The sequence below is a fragment of the Cydia fagiglandana genome, chromosome 2 (assembly GCF_963556715.1).
Source record: "Cydia fagiglandana chromosome 2, ilCydFagi1.1, whole genome shotgun sequence".
Taxonomy (NCBI): domain Eukaryota; kingdom Metazoa; phylum Arthropoda; class Insecta; order Lepidoptera; family Tortricidae; genus Cydia; species Cydia fagiglandana.
Genome location: NC_085933.1, coordinates 13,728,634 through 13,745,297, shown reverse-complemented (window position 1 = coordinate 13,745,297; position 16,664 = coordinate 13,728,634). Strand labels below are relative to the sequence as shown.

At 35.8% G+C, this 16,664-nt stretch overlaps 2 protein-coding genes across 4 annotated transcripts in view; one reads left to right on the top strand and one right to left on the bottom strand.

Moving 5' to 3' along the window:
* The window catches only part of LOC134676379 (peripheral plasma membrane protein CASK), a 254,765-nt gene that overhangs the window by 81,874 nt on the left and 156,227 nt on the right, over positions 1-16,664 (bottom strand). The gene's annotated exons all lie outside the window — the stretch shown is intronic.
* Positions 11,098-16,664, top strand: part of LOC134676448 (uncharacterized) — a 71,454-nt gene continuing 65,887 nt past the window's right edge. Inside the window, exon 1 of the mRNA XM_063534848.1 lies at positions 11,098-12,283. Coding sequence (XP_063390918.1) covers positions 11,187-12,275 — 1,089 coding nt within the window. The 5' untranslated portion in view covers positions 11,098-11,186 and the 3' untranslated portion in view covers positions 12,276-12,283. The remainder of the gene's footprint in view (positions 12,284-16,664) is intronic.

The window sequence follows — 16,664 nt, the reverse complement described above, 5'->3', positions numbered from 1 at the left end:
CTTCTTGCTGTACGTACTGGCCGCTGAGAGTTTGCGGTTCATATTTGATTAGAATATGACTTGGACAGGGATAGGTTTATGCCATACATTGAAGAACCAGTCAAATAATTCACGTATAATAATTTAATGCAGATTAAAAGATAACTAGTTAAAATGTTGTTATGAAATGACAGACTAACTCAACATAAGTAAATATATCATTGTTGTATAAATGTATTCCGCTATAATAAGTATTTTGTATATTTTATTATCAATTTGTATGGCAGTGCAAAGTCACGTTCAGGTATAGTCTGTCCGTTTTTCTAAGATCAAGTACGCCATTGTAAATGTATGGTAAACTTGATCTTAGAATTCGGACTGGCTATACAGCCTGCAAAATTTACATGGGTACACGAATCGGGTCAAAAATATTTGAATAGGCGGAGTCACAATAAATCCCCACTTTCAGTTCCAATGGAAATATTTTATATAGCCGGTCAAGCAAGTTTGTCAGTAGAAAAAGGTGCAAAATTAAAATTTTGTATGGGACTACGCCCGTTCGCGCGCTTACATTTTCTAAATTTGCCGCTCTTTTCTACTGACTGAAATGGCTTGAGAGAGAACCTACATATATGTGACGGTAGAGGGTGGATTCGAATGATCAACATTTTCAGATAATGTGTGTATTTATTAAATTAATTCAGTGGAAGTGTATCTACATACATACATTTGTATTTTGTATTTGTATTTGTATTTGCATGAATAGAACATATTCTAGATATCTTTCCAGGCCTCCACTTAATTTCATGTCTCTCTAATTGGACAGCTTTTTTCCATAGTTCTCTGCGAATGGCATCTTGTGGGAATCTGAATGGAAAGTAATGTAAAATGATAATATCAAATTTGATTATTAATTTGAAATAATTAGGTAGTTTTTTTACAGCTCCATCTCATGAAATAAAAAAGGAAAATACAAATCTGTAAGAAAGAATTCATTACTACATTTATAATTATATAGAAAATACCTAAACCAAGCACAAGTTAATAAAATAGTCTACTTCATTTGGCATAAAACCATCCCTATTATCCTCGCAATTTAAAAAGTCGTATGTTGTTATGAAAGTCGTATGCAGTTGTTACGTTTTAGCTTAGCACGGTAGTATTGAAAACAAATCGTCATGTTTATTCCAAATTTTACTTAAGTTATCTGTTTACTACAAGTGAAAAGTGATTCCACTATCCTTGGTATAAACTAAAATAACTTCTTCACTACTTCACGACACATGAAGACATTTTTAATTACAAAAAAACGTTGTTTTTATAAATCAATTTAGCCATCCGTCACTGACTGTCATCTCGGACGAACTGAAGTTGCGAATCGAATAGTTTGTAAGCACCGCCTACAATCGAATAGTTTACGTTGGGTCATAACTGAGCGGACAGAATACTTCCATGTATATCAGTTCGCTGCTGTCAAACGATAAACATCCCTACAATTTGTTGATTGTTGACGGCACAACAACTGATTGTGGGAAAGTGCTCGCGGAGATTGAAACCTTAATATATCTTTGGAGCAGACAGTATTAATTTATCGATGGAACAACATGGCTAATAAAAGTTTTGTAACAACACAAGCTGCCTCGTATAAGAAAATACAAATCTGTAAGAAAGAATTCATTACTACATTTATAATTATATAGAAAATACCTAAACCAAGCACAAGTTAATAAAATAGTCTACTTCATTTGGCATAAAACCATCCCTATTATCCTCGCAATTTAAAAAGTCGTATGTTGTTATGAAAGTCGTATGCAGTTGTTACGTTTTAGCTTAGCACGGTAGTATTGAAAACAAATCGTCATGTTTATTCCAAATTTTACTTAAGTTATCTGTTTACTACAAGTGAAAAGTGATTCCACTATCCTTGGTATAAACTAAAATAACTTCTTCACTACTTCACGACACATGAAGACATTTTTAATTACAAAAAAACGTTGTTTTTATAAATCAATTTAGCCATCCGTCACTGACTGTCATCTCGGACGAACTGAAGTTGCGAATCGAATAGTTTGTAAGCACCGCCTACAATCGAATAGTTTACGTTGGGTCATAACTGAGCGGACAGAATACTTCCATGTATATCAGTTCGCTGCTGTCAAACGATAAACATCCCTACAATTTGTTGATTGTTGACGGCACAACAACTGATTGTGGGAAAGTGCTCGCGGAGATTGAAACCTTAATATATCTTTGGAGCAGACAGTATTAATTTATCGATGGAACAACATGGCTAATAAAAGTTTTGTAACAACACAAGCTGCCTCGTATAACAAGCAGGGCAGTGTCTGCGCCAAATGTCGGATGACTAATCGCGACCATAAATGGCTTTGTGAACATCTATAACAATATACGACGTCGTTTGTCCGTATTATAATGATTGTTTGTTTTAGTTACCTAAAGTATTATCAAATTTTAATAGTGTTTTCTGCAGCATTACATGCCTTACTTTTATTTAATACCTTTTTGTTTTATAATTTTTATGTCAAGAAAAGGAGTTAGTACCTAAGTTTAATTTATTAAAATAGTACAACTCTAGAGTTAAAAAGAGCCTTTAAATTAGCTCAAAAGAGTGTTCGTACCATGTATTTAATTGTTTATTCAAAATTATTTCGCAAAAGTGTTCTTACTTCCGGGCACATCTGCGGAGTTACTTTTAACAAAAGAAAGAATAATAAACCAGCACATAACATTACCAAGTATATTTTTCCAATGGTTAAAATCGTATTATTTCGAAAACAACGTTAGGTATAACTATATGAATATATTGTAGGAGAGAATACTACGTTTTTTTAAAGATAAAATAGGAAACTTGATTTTTTTTGCTAAGTACTCATAAAATAAGTAATATCGGTACGCTTAATGAAGAGTGAATCTTCTTTACAACGGGTGGGGCCCATTCACGACCTAATATACTTTTTTTATGTCCCGAAATGAATTTAACCGAGGCCCACTTCATCCTTAACTCCGAGGCTATCAATTACGTGTCCTCCCGATCCTTGTAAAATGTAAATGCAATAAATACTCTAAAGAAAAGTCATAAGAATACTTAAGACGCGGATTATAGGAAAATTTTAATTAAATTGTCAATTGGAATAAACCCTGAAACTCTGAATTTAAAACCTGCGACAAAATTATGACACATGTATGTACATTTATTCTGAAGTTGGGCAATAAAGAGGATTTGTATGGTATTGTATAAAAGTGCCGAGAGTGAATTAAGATCGAAGAACCATCGCTGGAGTTGATACGTGATCTTAAGGTTTATTGAAAACCGGAACCCAATAGGAAACGATGTTTCAGAGATACATGGATTCATTAATTCGCGCGCATAAACATAAAGACAAACAAACAGCTTCTTACCCTAATGCATATACCTACTTACCGTCTCCGTTCAGTCTGGGGTAAAAATCGAATACAGCGAAAAAACATTGTCACGTAAGTATTTTATACGTACCTACGAGTATAACATATCGCAAAACAGTTATTTTTAAAACGTTAATGATTGATTTACAAACGGAAGAAAATATACACAAGTAAAATTGCATTTGCATCTCCATCTAAAGTTAGATTCTGTTATTTATTAATTTTGTAGTCATTTCATCAGATAGGTATACCGCCTTAAAAAGGGCCAGTAAAGATAGGCGGATTGTTTTATAACTGGGTCATCCTACAAATTTTAATTAGAGAGTTTTATAAGTTAAATAATTTGCCAGAAAATTATGTTCAAGAAAACTAATTACGCGGGTTGTGTGTACACAAAGGACAGTAAAAAATTGGAAAAAAAAAACTTTTATGCCACGTCGGAAGCATACTAATTTTCAGTCGGTACGGTATGGGCAGTTAATTTGTTTACAAAGTCTTAACTGAAAATACATTAAATACGAATACAGTATTAGTACTATGTATTGTATGCGGTCAATACGGATAAGTGTGGCTGCGGGGTAAGTGTAAGGCCTACATACCAGGGCCTGTTTAGTGTTTACTACACTAAACACTATAATCAATGTGTATACAGGCCCCGATGTAATGTTGTTACATTATGTGATTTCCATGACATTAGCGCAACACTAGTATGAGAAGTGTAATGCTAGTTATGTACTAAATAAATGCTCATGTACGTTAACGTTAGGAGAAACTATACATATTTTCATTGCAGACAATGTAAAGAGCCGTTCAATAGAAGGAGCATGAATTATTGTTCGTATATATGGCGCCCAACGTGGGCCCTCTTTGACACGTTGGTTGTACAATGGAGTGAAAGGCGTCAAGCTCTATCGGGGCCATGAAATAAATCGTACCAAAAGATGTTGAATGTTTAACGTTGATCGACAACTACACAATACTTTTATTGCTAGCCTAGGGTTCTGAGAAAGAAGAGATAACTCGTAGCGGTGAAACCGTTTGAGATAAGCCTTTAACCTTTTCTATATATTAATAAACCTTTCATTAAAATATGAAATATGGAGTCCTAGTAGCGCGGGTTGCGAGACTTCCCAAGGTCTACCTTAAGCTTACATATACAACATGTTATCAAAATCTATTTAGTAGGTAGTTTGGCTGTGAAAAGGTAGGTAACAGACTAACAAAGTCGGTTTCATTAATAAATTGATCGATATTGATTTTTTTTTTCATAAAAGGCTTTTCAACTTATCAAATTTAATGATCTAAATAATGACGTTCGTAATTTGATAGCAAACTCATATACATAGCAGACAAAACCTTAACACTTGTTAATATTGTACCTACACATCTATGACAAAATCTTTATTGATCTTTTGAAGATAGGTATCTGACTGAATGCAGATTACGTCTTTCAAATCTGTTTTGGTTCTCTAGAACTTTATATTCATCTCTTTTTTAATTTTCAGTTACCTACAGTATTACAGTGACAGCTAAGGAAAGATTACTGTAACAGAAGAAAAAGAAAGAATAAGGGTCAAGGTTTCCTTTGCGTCTCGCAATATGTTTTTTCGTTCTTCGAGTAGGTATATTTTACTTATTGACTTTTTTGCCAGTAATAACTCTTGTTAGTTTAAAACCTTATTGCGACGTACTTTGAATGATGAAATGACGGATTTCAATGATGCGCTCCACTCACTATCAATTTTATTTCATATAGTATTTAATGTACCTAGTAAGAGCTCGGAGGGGGTGAGCTGTTTTCAGAGTTTGCACAATATGGACATGCCTTGTCATTCGATGGTATATGTGGTGTAATTTAATAACTAAAGAAATTATTTTCGTTAGGCTGCCTTTCCGCTACGATCTTACCGTCGCCATTAAAACAAATGAATTTTATAGCAGACTTTTTAGTAAACCTCTTCAAATAATATGTACATATATCCATCCATATGCTACTGTTAAAGTTTATTTGTACATAAGGCATTGTCATTTTAGTTTAATTATAATTGATAGTTTTATTTTAATATTTCTTTCTAAGGTGTATCTATATTAATATCTACACTTGACATAAGTGACGTCAAAATGGCTCACCCTTGCCGAGCTCTTAAGTAACATAATCAAACTACTTTAATTTTTAGCTTAATTTTTTCTGCCATTCTTTCTGTCGTCATTCCAATATTCCAGTCAATAAACTGTCAATTGTACGAATCAATATAGTGTCATTACATTGACATTACTCCAATACTGAAGCAAAATTTTAAACCATTACTTAACGTCATTCCATCCTTCCAATCACTACTTACTATACAGTGTAATTAATCTTGACTACTAGTGGTAGTGTCTGGTCCGTACCTACTATACTTAAAAGAAAAAAGATGGGCAAGTTGACGGAGAATAATTGTATTTCTCTGAGGAAAAACGAACAGTTTCATTTTTCAACAAGCATTTTATTGTGAAAAACCTTTTCCTCTGTGTAGTTTTGTACTTTTTCCTCAAAATCTTAATAAATCGATACTTCTTATCATATACCTACCAAAATCGGTTCAGTAGTTAAAGGTACAGTGGAACACACGACACAAATAGACCCACATACAATATACATACCTACCAGATGTGGGGTGTCTCAAATATTCGGCTGGAAATTCACGCTTATTTGTAGCACTTTTTATTCGAGACTTTTAGTATGTGTATTTTAGGATTGAAGGTAAGCCATATCACTAGTCTATTTTAGTAGGATAAAGCAGGTAAAATATATGACAGTGGTTAATGTTTGATACATATTGAGATTGCTATAGGTAAAAAAAATGTGACAATTTGTTGCATATATTTGCTATCATGGAGCTTTCATTTCATTTAGAGTATTTTCACAATGACACAGCAAGACAGAAAATTACGGAAAATTGATATGAACTTTAGCTGTTTTGCTTAAATTTCCGTAATTCATAGCGTCAGTGTGCAAACAAGGTCATATTCCTACTTATGGGTTTTTGCTCATTAGATAAATAGGTACTTACCCACGGCAAGTCGCATTACTGACTGAATCCTGACTGATAAAATTCTTATTAAGAATAACACTGTCAAGCATAATTTAGACTCAAAAGCTTTTTTATCTCATTTTTAAAAAGATTTCGTCTAATCTTGGATCATGAAAAACAATTTCGGGACAGTCCAGAAATAATTAAGAAGTTTTTTCCGTTATAAATAACGTTTTACACTGCGTAACATTTAGCATCTAAATTTCGAGCAAAGAAACGTAAAATCACGTTTGTTGTGATACCCTAAAACGATAAAGTTGCCGACATTCTTCGGAGTGATTGTGCAATATAGCTTTTAGCGCTTTAAAGCGATTTCATATAAAACGTGACTGAAGCTTCTGAGAGCGAACACTAGCAATAAGGCTTGAGATTTGAAAAATGGCGCATTATTAAGGCAGTGAACTTGTACCGATTCAAAGCGTATAATTTATATAGTACACATACTCTACAGGATCTACTACTAGTACACAGACTTCCAGTTACAAGCTATTGAGAAACGGGTCAGAAAAAATGAACTCATGAATTCACTATATCGTTTGTGCAGTTCATTTTTCATTTAAACTCCTTTATTAGGTATTATAAAATTTATAAAATAGGCTTTAGCCTATACGAAAAAACAGAAAAATACCTGCTTTAAGTAGATGGCAAGAGCTTTTAAGTAACTCACATAGTACAGTGCATGTATGAAATTAAGGTTATGACTGATATTTCTATATAAATAGGTACAGTTTGGAAAGGTAAATTTATTGACGGCGTCCTATACAAACACCAAGATCGGAGAAGGTAAAACATTACAGATTGATTTAAGCAACTGTTGGAAAAGAAACTTTCCCGATGGAATTACCCTGTATATCTTTACGAAATCGATTTACTGGGGCTTCGGAAAAGTAAGATTGACGGTTTTATGATTGGCGATTTTGTTGGGAGTAGTTTATTTCAGTTACCATGTTTTATGTGAGGCCACTATTGCCACTATCCTATCCTTGATACCTAACTATGATATGTTGCATTCAAAAGTACAGGATGTCTAGATGTACAAATTTTCGATTTCAATATTTTATTTAAAAAAAAACAACGGGTTGCACTCCGGGAGTGCCGGCAGAAGTGAAAACTCAATGACATTGTAACAGTTTTTCGATAAGGCCGTGTCCGTCTTACGTCTTACGAATCTCAAGTGACCTGTCGCGAGTTTAATATTTTTCCCCGTCACAAAAAGTGCACAGCGCCGCTAAAGAACTTTTCACTTCAAAATCTAAAACATATAAATCTACCTAAACTATTTTATTTGTGAAAAGAAAATTTAAATGTCGACCTTCGCTCCTCCAACCTACAACAACTAACGCCTTGCGGTACTATAGTGAAGAGTTTTCGGCACGATACTCCTCAATAGCATATGCAGTTATGCACGCTGCTCTGCTGGCTAGTGTCACTAATCGATCCGCAATACTCACGAAGTCACGATACTAAAACACCCTCCCCGGGTCTCCCTGGCACTTCGCGCTCGGACATGTATTTAATTTGAAATCGGTAATCTGCCTGTACATGTAGCATTTAATTGTCTGTTCTGTAATTTATTTATATAAATAAACCGTAAGTCGAATACATTTACAATATGAGTGGTGGTAATTGCTATAACTGTTCCAAATTTTAGCTATCTACGTCAAACGGTCTCTGAGAAAAACGCATTTAACTGATTTGCGAGACCGAAGTGATCCCATAAGTGTTCAGTGAACAAAGTTTTTACGGAACACTAAAAAGGAAAAATCTAATCAAAGTAATCTAATGACTAATAACTGTTAGTAAGGCAAGATCTGGAACAGAGAAATACACAGCTTTATTTCGCCTCAAAATCAAGGTTGTTTTGCAAGTTTCCTATTTATGGCAGTCAAACCCACGCAACATGGCTAGGCCTAAATGGAAGTATCTATCGGCTTTGCTCTACCTAATCGAGTCATGTCTAGTTAGCCCGAATTGTGGCAACTTCGAAAGGTTACATGGCGCTGCTGTGAATAAGGGCAGATGTAATTATTTACAAACCCTCGTGTGCAGGAATTAGGAATAAGATTTAAGATTTTTTGGTCAGCTCGGAACATTTTGTCGACCTGTAGAATACAAGGAAAAAGACAAAAAAGCCAAAAAAGGTAATATGTACAAAATAAAATTAAATAAGCACTTTCTGTGCCTATGTCGTAAACTTAGAGGGCCATAATGTATGCTGTAAAACGTTGTTCGATGCACGTGCGAATAAGTGATTTGCAAGTCGTGTCGTTTTAAAACAATCCGGTCGTAATTTAATTTATCACAACTCGTTGTGAATTTCCTACTTTCCGTACTTGTATCGTAAATAACTATTGAAATCGTTTGATAACACTAAAACCTACGCCACGTATCAATTTCCGATTCTATTCAAAATATACCGACGCTGTACTACTCGTATACGAGACAGTCGAGGAGATAATTTAATGAAATTTCTTGAAATAATTAAGAAAGTTAAATGGTACTTACTGCGGTTACAAGCATCACCTGCTACAACAACTTATTACCTGAAACAATGATAAATATTTGTAAATGGATCCAATTAATCAATACTACAGAACATTACACATAATTAAGTGTCCAAGTTCAGTGTTACTTAATTTGCTTTAGCACAATATTCAAACAACTCGCCTTTAGAATGCTTTCCATGAAAATAAACAACAGTTAAAAGTTTAAACAGGAGTTTTAAGACTACTTAACTAACTGGCGCAAGTGTCCGTGAATTAATTTAAGGGACATTTTAGAAGAAAAGTGGATAGATAAAGGATGTCGAATAGGGCTTCATCCGCGATCGTAAACAAGATAACGAGACGTAGAAAAGTTTATGAGTGAAATGTGTTGCTTTTGTCTTCATCCGATAGCTGTTTAGAAACAAAGATACTTTAGATATAAAAGTTGTCAAGTCCACGAAAGAAAATAAATAAATAATTTCTGTCGTACAATAGGAATTACTTAGTGTTTGTTCGACATGTCACTTAACGTATGGTTTTTTTATGTGCCATTCTTCACAAGAAAATAATTTAATTGCAATAAAGAATTAAAGTCGTTTTATAAAGAAATTTACGACGACGAAAGAATTAAAGAATCAGACATACTCGTAATTAAACTATACATATTTAACTTTTCTGCTTGGATAACACAAAAGGGTTTTTAAAATACTAAGTCTAATTTCAACGCCGCTACCAAATTTCTCATTAAATTTACCTATGTACAACTACATTAATATACTTAAACCTGATTTTTTTATTAAGATAAGAATTATTAGAAAAATAAACTAATGTTAATAGCATTGATGGTTGCACACAACCCCACAACTTAAACAAAACGATTATGAGTAACACCTTGATTTGTTTAGCCGATTCATTTCTTTGATTGGGTGTGTGAATGATTCTAATTATCCAGAGGCAACCATAAGCCCAAAATATATGAGAAGCCACATTTTATATCATAACTTGCTCGTATAGGGGATGAGAATCATAAAAATGTTATAAAAACGCCCATACTATTTGATAGCCTGCTTTATTATTCCGGTCGCAAATGAAACATTATGCAGATTATACCATTTTAATAAAGAGGTGATCGGTTTTTTAGCAAGCATCAATTCAATGCAATGCAATTTCATAAGTATTCAACTCAGCATTTTCATTTAAGGCGAATACGAAACACAAGATAGCAAAATAAGTCCATGTTTACAGAATCTAAAGTTAGACAAGTATTTCACCCTGCTAACTCGCAATAACGAAACGTAACGAAAATACCGAAAACTTCACTGCCAGTTTCAAATCGTCCGTAAAATCTCAATTTCAGTAGTTCTCGGCAGTGCTGTCAAGGCGGATTGAAATAGGTACAAGAGCCAAGCGAGACGCACCGGCGACCCGTTACATCTCCTTGGTTTGAAAGCTTATATTCGATAGCAGATTTTTGCTGTCGACGGTTCTTTTAGGCTTCAATTCGAGTGAAAAATTCAGGAGACGCATTGAAACTTTAAAATGTTTAAACTTGGTTTGACATTCCCCCTTTCCCTAGTCTAGTAAAACAGGGAAATGCCAAATTCGGACTTTCTAGAGGATAAATATGAAAAGCGTGAAAATGCAGGTTACTAAAAATTTATGTAGGACATTATATAGGACATTTAGACACAAATTTACTAAGCCCCACAGTAAGCTTAATAAGACTTGTGTTGTGGTCACTTAGACAACGATATATAATAACGATATATAAATATTTATAAACAGTTAAATAGATAGATAACGCCTCCCACACCCACACGTGGGACACGTCCCACGAATGGAATACATCCGTGATCATCACGCACCATGATTCACACTCAGGACCATCAGCATCATTAGGCAGGGTCACTACAGACTAGGACAAACAGGTCGTCAAAGCGGTAAATAAATAAATAAAATAAAAAGCCTCTTTATTTCCTTATATCAACTACTTACAAACTTATCATTAAGGTACATACTATTAATTAATTAATAATGTTAATTTATTTTAACTTATATATATGTTTACTTTTTTTACTAACTTATCTTAATTGGTTAGTATAATTTAATTTTATATGTATTTAAAAGGACAAACCTAGGCAACGTACGAGACAAGCTACAAAGACTCCAGAGGCTCGCATGCGCGGCCACCACTGGCTGCACGAGGTCCACTCCGACTGCAGCCATGGAGGTCATGCTAAACCTTTCACCGCTGCACCTACACATACAACAAGAGGCCAGTCTCTCAGCGGTAAGGTTACGAACCCTCAATATATGGTCTAACACCACAGGAGCTCTTCACACAGCATGCCTGGAAAAAGTATACAGCGAATTTCCAGTGCTCATGGCGGGCACGGATCGAATTCACAAACAAGCCATCTTTGACAAAAGGTACAAAATACAATTATTTGAGGACGACAACTACGAAGGACTCAATCCCCGGGAGCTGAGAATCTTCACTGATGGGTCCAAAACAGACAGCGGATCAGGCTCTGGAACCTTTTCAGAAGACCTGAACATGTCAATCACCACTCCGCTAGGAGCCCATAACTCGGTATTCCAGGCTGAGTGCATGGGCATCATTAACGCGGCGGCTGCCATCACTGCAAGGAAGGTAGTAGGATCCTCCATCCGCATACTCTCCGACAGCAGAGCAGTCTTAATGGCCCTAAAAAGCCATATAGTCACATCCAAACTTATACACGAATGCCACGAACGACTAATGGAGGTATGTCAGAACAATAAGATCACCTTACAATGGATCAAAGGACACAGTGGATCCCGAGGTAACGACGCCGCGGACGAGCTCGCCAGACAAGGATCGGGTGCGGGGGCGATAGGCCCGGAACCGATCCTCCCGATACCGTTTAGTAAGGTACGCTCAATGCTGCTGGCACGTACAGGGAAACTACACACAGAACACTGGCTAAACCAAACTGGATGCAGACAGGCCAAGCAGGCCATGCCTAGCATGAACGGTAAGCTCACAAGGGCGCTCCTTCAACTAGGAAAGGTTCGACTGAGTATGGTAACCAGTGTCATAACAGGTCATGGACTTTTTAACAAACATCTTTTTATAACAGGTGTCACAGACAGTCCCCTATGCCGTGGATGCATGGAGGAAGAAGAAACAGCCTCTCACGTGGTGTTGGAATGCAGCGGATTGGCCCCATACAGGGCAAAACATCTCGGATCCCCGAGTGACCTCCCCGAGGTCCTACTCAACATCAAAGGTTTGATAGGATTCCTCGAGGAGCTGGGCTGGCAAGACTAGCCCACCCCCTATCACGCAAAATAGGCGCAAGACGTCGAGTTGCGGAAAATCGCCCGAGCTACAATACAATACAATACAATGTATTTAAAAACTAAAAGTTGATAGGAACCCCACTTTATTGGGTATAGGCCTCCTCCAATTTGTTCCATTCGTCTCTGTCTTTTGCCTTATTTAGCCATCTTTGACCGGCCGTGGCTACTATGTCGTCGCTCCATCGCTTTCGTGGTCGTCCTGATTTTCTTTTTACGTCGGGGCCTTTCCATAGAGTCACTTCGTTTGTCCACCTTTTATCTGTGTACCTCGCTACGCGTACGAAGTAGCGTCAAAGCGGTACGAAAATTAAAGCGATTTTCCACAATTCTCATTCCACATGATCTGGCTCCGTCAAAAACTTAATAACGGCAGTTATGACAAAGAACGCGTAGGAAGCAATAAGCGAGCCAACAGTCGGCTATCGCCGGGCTGTTTGGTCCGGTCGACAATTCATTTGTACATCGAGTGAGAACTCATTCTGAAATGTTCTGCGCTCAACGTTTTCTGACCTAAGCCTCAAAATGATCGATGGAACGCCGCTATTTTGCTTTTTGCATTTTGCACAATGCACGTAAATATTAAATTTTTCATATAACAAGAAAACTGTCAGGTACTTAAGGCATGATCCATCATGTATTTCAACGTGAATACTGCATGTTTTTTTTTGACGTACGAGTAGGTAATAGAGCTAAAATTATTTTATGTGTGTATATTAAATTTAATTACCCGATGAAATGTTTCTTCGGGGATGCTGCAAATAACAACTGTTGTCGGTTGTTAATGCTACATCATAAGAGAACATTACATATTATACTGGGATTAAGGCAATAAAGTAGAAGAAGAAGTGTAGGTACACGACCTAAAGGGATACCTACCTGTCTATATGCTTATTTCGTGAGTAACGAAATTGAAGTCCACCATTACGAATATCACGATTATGTAAATTTGAAATTTTACTTAAAAACTATTACATCATACTTATCTCAATTATTCCTCACAGCTTAACTCTAGCGTTGAAGCGGAAATATCACAAAGGCTGACATCTTCAGGATATCACTGGAGCGAAACGTAAGCACAATAAGAAATATTTTATAGTCAAAGCGGCTTGGAGGCGGGTGTCACGTCCCGGATGAAAAGGAACCGCGTGTTTCTATTTGTCACCGAGATGCTGCGGTCCTGCGATTCTCGTGATGTTCTTTTCTAGAGCTTCAAACAGGAGTTATACAGGGTGAAATTTAAATCACTGGCCATATTCATTCCAGGCACTAGGTTACACTTAAGGAATCTATTTAGCGAAAAAAAAGAGTACATTTTTTTTAATTTTCATTTTTTAAATATTTTCCACGAGTCGTGGTCACCCTATTACCACAAATGTAAACAAACCTAATAGTAGGTTTTAACAACAACATCAGCAAAACCCTTATCTGACCTTCACTAAACCTTATAATCGTTGCAATAGGGTCCACCTAGTTAGTGTTGGCGATGGTAGGCAGGTTTATCAATTTCGAGGGTAGTCTAAACCATTCCGCGCTAGCGGTAAACATAACGGTTAGCATAAATGATTAGTCACTCGTCACTCGCCAACCTTAAAATATTAATCGCGCGCGTGCTAAGGTTTAAAAAAATGTTTTCGAACCGGGAATATTAGGAAATGGTACGGTGTTATTTATTAAGTGGTGAGTGTTTACGTGGTGCACAAAGATTATACGAAATGGAATCAGTTCCACGCCTTCGCAGACAAGGATTGAATCCAAGAGTACCATCTCTACTTTTAATCAAATGTAAGTACATAAGTTGATTCAATTTTTTAAATACGCCTGAATGCAAAGATTCCTCACCTAGTTTTTACTCATTGTTTTTAAGCCACGGACGTTTTGTTATTAATTATTAGTCAGAAATAATATTTTAGATTAAAAATGGGTTGCCTTTGCATTTTGACAGTTTTAAGCCCGTTAAAGTATGAAGGAAAAATCTCGCTGCAATAGGGTTCATAATTGGTGACGCTATTGCAAACAGCGGGAGGGGCGAGGTGTCAATGACCTTAACTGATAAGAGAGAAGCGGGTGTAGTGGGTAGTTGTCGGTTCACCATAACGTACGAGGTTTTTAGGACAACTTGATGATGAGTTATTTCGAAAAAAATGTACTGAGCGGTATTAAAAGAAAAAACACGTGTTTAATATTTTTTCGAGTTCTTTCGGGTGTTTCAATTTGGCCAGTGAATTAAATTTCACCCTGTATAATCTATTTTTGTATGTCCTAATAGACCATGATTTTCAAATACCTAATATATTAAGGAATATTAATTGGGCTTCAGAAACTGGTCATCTAATGCATTCTAATGGATATTAAATCAATAAGAAAAATATACCTTTATTGTACTTAAATGATTAATGTACGTGTACGTGGGAAACAATAAAGTTTTTTGGAATAGAAAAAAACTGTAACAATGGAATGGAGCAGTAAATTTTCTTTTAATGCTTACGTATAAAACTCTTTCTATAATTTTCTGTAGGATACTAGTAGAAACAGCCTGAAAATTTTTATATAAAAACTATAGGTGTACCTTTAAAATGTGTACGAGTAAGTACAGTTATTTTTTAAAGAAAATATTTTATTTTTGTATTATCTTTTGGAACTTATTTGTCTTTTTAATAACATTTATTCAACCAGTCTAAACTGCGAAAACAAAATACCTAGGTACTTCAATATAATACCCATTTTGACAAAATTTGATACATCAAGTTTTGTAAAATTAGCTTAAGAGTTATCTACTTGAAAAGCCGGCAAACCGCAAAGTAATTACAGTAAAGGAAGGCATTACTTTGCCACAGAGTTTTAGGACTGTAAGTCCAACTGTTTTGGGTGAACCACGCCAATATATTATGTACGAGGCAAATTGAAATTGTCTTTAGAGGTATCGTCCTCCCACATAATTTATATAAGTACCGCTATTATTGTTGTTACGGCGTTGGACAGAGTAGCATGGCGGTTTTTGGTGTCGGAGGCCAAAACCCACTTCGGATTGTTGTGCCACAGCATTAAGTATTATTGTAAAATGTGAGATCTTAAAGTAGGTTAGATTTGACTTGGCTAGTTTTCATTACATCAATCATTTTATAAAGTTATTCATTCTGTTATTGTAATTCTGATAAAATCTGGCCAAGCCAAATCTAACCTACTTTAAGATCTCACATTTTTTTAAATAACAGCAATTGTTATAGGTATCCAATAAAGCAAAGAAATAGAGTTTAATACTTGTTTATAATGTTATTTTGTTCCTGTAGCGCTGGTGGCCTAGCGGTAAGAGCGTGCGACTTTCAATCCGGAGGTCGCGGGTTCAAACCCCGGCTCGTACCAATGAGTTTTTCGGAACTTATGTACGAAATATCTTTTGATATTTGCCAGTCGCTATTCGGTGAAGGAAAACATCGTGAGGAAACCGGACTAATCCCAATAAGCCTAGTTTCCCCTCTGGGTTGGAAGGTCAGATGGCAGTCGCTTTCGTAAAAACTAGTGCTTACGTCAAATCATGGGATTAGTTGTCACGCGGACCCCAGGCTCCCATGAGCCGTGGCAAAATGCCGGGATAACGCCAGGAAGAAGAATGTTATTTTGTTCCTATACATACATATTTGGATTTTGCATAGAACTTGGCACTCATTTAGATCTCCATTCTTTTTGCGGCGAGCCCCACAGCCAAGCATAATTTTTGTATTGAACTTGGCTCTCCTTTTTTACATTTATGTTTTTGGTGGGATATCAATACTTTTTGTAAAGAAAACTACGCAGGTATTGAGATTCAATGTTTTTTCTTGTGTTTCCGCTGTATGGTTTTTACTTCTGTTCTTTGTATAATTATGTGGTGCCGCGCGCCGCCGACGACACACCGTTGGCCGGTTGTTTAGAGCGTATTACAAGTTTTTTGTATGGGGACACCACTTATTTTTTGACTTAACTTTATTTGAATATAGCAAATATAATAATACATACATATATTGGGGTAGTTTAAAATATCTGCTTGTAACGGTTCCAACGCTACAATAAAAAAATATTTTTTTGTATGGGGACCCCGCCTATTTTTTAACTTTTTTTAATTTTTAGATTTTTTCCTACGCTCACACACAATTACCGAGCTGGGTTCCAAATTTCATCCTTCTAGGTCATCTGGAAATAGGTTAGGTTTAGGTACTATATGTCAGTCAAAATAAAAAAAATATTTGTATTGGGACCCCCCCTATTTTTAAATTTTTTTTTACTTTTAGATTTTTTCCTACGCTTACACACAATAACCGAGCTGGATTCCAAATTTCATCCTTCTAGGTCATCTGGAAGTAGGTTAGGTTTAGGTACTTAT